The sequence below is a fragment of the Populus alba genome, chromosome 2, assembly GCF_005239225.2.
Source record: "Populus alba chromosome 2, ASM523922v2, whole genome shotgun sequence".
Lineage (NCBI taxonomy): Eukaryota > Viridiplantae > Streptophyta > Magnoliopsida > Malpighiales > Salicaceae > Populus > Populus alba.
The window spans coordinates 17,314,197-17,317,209 of record NC_133285.1 but is presented as its reverse complement, the minus strand read 5'-3'; the positions used below and the strand labels follow the sequence as shown (position 1 = coordinate 17,317,209).

Genomic DNA, 3,013 nt, shown 5'->3' with positions numbered 1-3,013 from the left:
AGAAGAGTGAAGGATGATTTTCTGATAGCAAGTTGAATTATGTTGAGAGATTATCTTTGTGTGAATTATAATGATTGTCACTAAAAACAACTATTTCTTTGTATTTATACCTTTAGAGTTGTGTATAATACAATAGTGGAATATACTACATGATAACTATTTCTATATAAGGCATTTACATGTACAAGTCTCTTTCCTTAATAAATATGGATGCGAGAAATTCGGAACCCGTAATCGAAATTGTGATCGAGCAAACAGCAATACCATCACCACATCGTAGCTCTCTATCTATCATCGAGCAATCTTTGATATCAATCTTGGCTAGGTTACATGCCGGTTACTTTAGGATTAGCCTTGCACTATGCAGTCAAGCCTTACTATGGAAAATCCTCGGAGAATCTCCTGATGATGCACATGCTCTCAGACGTATGTTTCGAATGCTGCCCTCCATAGCCTTTGTTCTTCTCTGGTCACTAGCTCTCTTCTCATTAGCCTCACTCTCTCTTCTGTATATCCTTAGATGTTTATATCACTTTGAAATGGTGAAGGCTGAGTTCTTGCACCATGTAGGAGTGAACTATCTTTTTGCTCCATGGATTTCCTGGCTTCTTTTGCTTCAATCATCGCCATTCATTACTCCAAAAACCATGTACTACCTAGTTCTGTGGTGGGTTTTTGTGGTCCCAGTGGTGGTTCTCGATGTCAAAATCTACGGCCAGTGGTTTACTAAAGGGAAGAGGTTCTTATCAGCGGTGGCGAATCCGACCAGTCAGCTATCAGTGATAGGGAATTTGGTAGGGGCCCGGGCTGCAGCGGAAATGGGGTGGAGGGAGAGTGCTGTTTGTATGTTCTCTTTGGGCATGGCACACTATCTTGTCCTGTTTGTTACACTATATCAAAGGTTATCAGGGGGCAACAGCCTGCCTGCCATGTTGAGGCCCGTCTTCTTCTTGTTCTTTGCAGCTCCAAGTGTGGCAAGCTTGGCTTGGGACTCCATTTCCGGAAGGTTTGATAACCCGGCAAAGATGCTCTTCTTTCTGTCTCTCTTCCTCTTCTTATCCCTGGTAATATATATATGAAGCAGTAGTAATTTTTAGGGTCCTTAATTAATTGAATTATTAGTCTCAATTAGTCCAATCTGTATGGTTATTTTAAGAAGTAAGTAAATAAATCGAAGTCACTAGAACTCGATTATTTTACTGAAAGATGTATCCTCATGTAGAGGACGTAATCTTGATGATAAAATGGTTAATTAAAAAGAAAAGAAAACTTAAAATTGACTTGTAATTTTTTATTTTTATTTTTGGTGTCTTACATGAAGCATCCATGGATGGTCCTTAATTTTCTAATATTTGTTAATTTATTTGTAATGTGAACACAGGTTTCTAGGCCATCCCTATTCAAAAAATCCATGAGAAAGTTCAACGTAGCATGGTGGGCATATTCTTTTCCTTTGACAGTGCTGGCTCTGGCTTCAGTAGATTATGCGCAAGAGGTGAAGGGCTTCCTTGCACATGGAGTAATGCTTGTGCTATTGTCGTTGTCGGTTCTGGTATCTCTTGCTCTAATGGTGTTCACTGCTCTCAACACGAAGATGCTGTTCCTAGAAAATGATCCCTACGTCAAGCCCTAACACTCGCCGAGAAGGGAGTCATATTTCGCCATCATCTCCAAGAGCAAGACTAATTAAATATTCCACTCGTGTATTGATCTCAATATGCAAACGTAAAATAATACTATATAACATATAAATATTTAGTAAAATGATTTACACTTCTTATACTAAAATCCCATCTCTCCTGAAAAAAAAATGAAAATTTTATTTGTATAGCATTACTCATTTAATTAGTGTTAATACGGTGTATTATACCTTTCTAGATATGTTAATTTTGTATTTGTTGAGGCTCGTCATTATTTACTATTGTTAAAATCTTAGAAATATCCTCCAATTATTGAGTTAGGGTTAGTTTTTCTTCAAACCATTTAAATGGTGAAATTTTCAGATTTGAGAGATAAAATTGATATAAAATTTTGTTTGGGAACAAAACCCATACTACCTATATAATTGAGCAAGTTTTGATTCTCTAACTATATAATAGTCAAAGAACTATTCAATATTTTGTATAATACAAGTACTAAGTTATAATCCACTCAATTCTATATATATAACTCAAAATATAATATTTTCTATGTAAGATAACTTAATTATTTCTCAAGTTTAAGGATCATTTACATAATTATCACATGAGTCTTCCTATGCATATGTAATCTTTCTATATGGAATTCTTATGTGGGTTGGTTCAGTGTATTTGTCATTTAACAAGAACTTGTATATTAATTTTAGGTATCTCTTATATCTTAGCATGTGAAACCAATTGCAAAATATGCATTAATCTTAACTTTGATTAATATTTAATCTTAATAGAGCATTGACTATAAATATTTATAATTAATATTGTGATATAATAGAAATTCTTATGTGGGTTGGTTCAGTGTATTTGTCATTTAACAAGAACTTGTATATTAATTTTAGGTATCTCTTATATCTTAGCATGTGAAACCAATTGCAAAATATGCATTAATCTTAACTTTGATTAATATTTAATCTTAATAGAGCATTGACTATAAATATTTATAATTAATATTGTGATATAATAGAAATTCTTATAATTATAATCATTTAATAATTTCTCTTGCAAATATTTTTTATCACAATGATTTTATCTTTACTTTAAATTTATTATTTAAACTTAAATAAATATTAAAGACAAAGAAAGCCTTTATAAAATTATAAATAAAATATACCTATTGCATGAATACAAATACGTACAATGATAAATGAATCTTGTCTTATTCAGAGCAAGTGACATTTTCGACATCAATATATGTTATATACCAGGTTGGTGACTTTTTCATTAGTTTAAATGGAAAAATTAGGATGAAATTACTTGATTCAAAAATAAATATTCATAATTATTATATATAATTATGATGGATAGCAATGGGTAATTAC

At 32.4% G+C, this 3,013-nt stretch overlaps 1 protein-coding gene across 1 annotated transcript; it reads left to right on the top strand.

The window, feature by feature from the left end:
• Positions 1–206: 206 nt before the first annotated feature.
• On the top strand, positions 207–1,646 carry LOC118032010 (S-type anion channel SLAH1). Its single transcript, XM_035036569.2, has 2 exons — positions 207–1,064; positions 1,382–1,646. The coding sequence occupies exons 1-2, from the start codon at positions 207–209 to the stop codon at positions 1,631–1,633; spliced, it is 1,110 nt and encodes a 369-aa protein (XP_034892460.1). The 3' UTR covers positions 1,634–1,646.
• Positions 1,647–3,013: the final 1,367 nt, after the last annotated feature.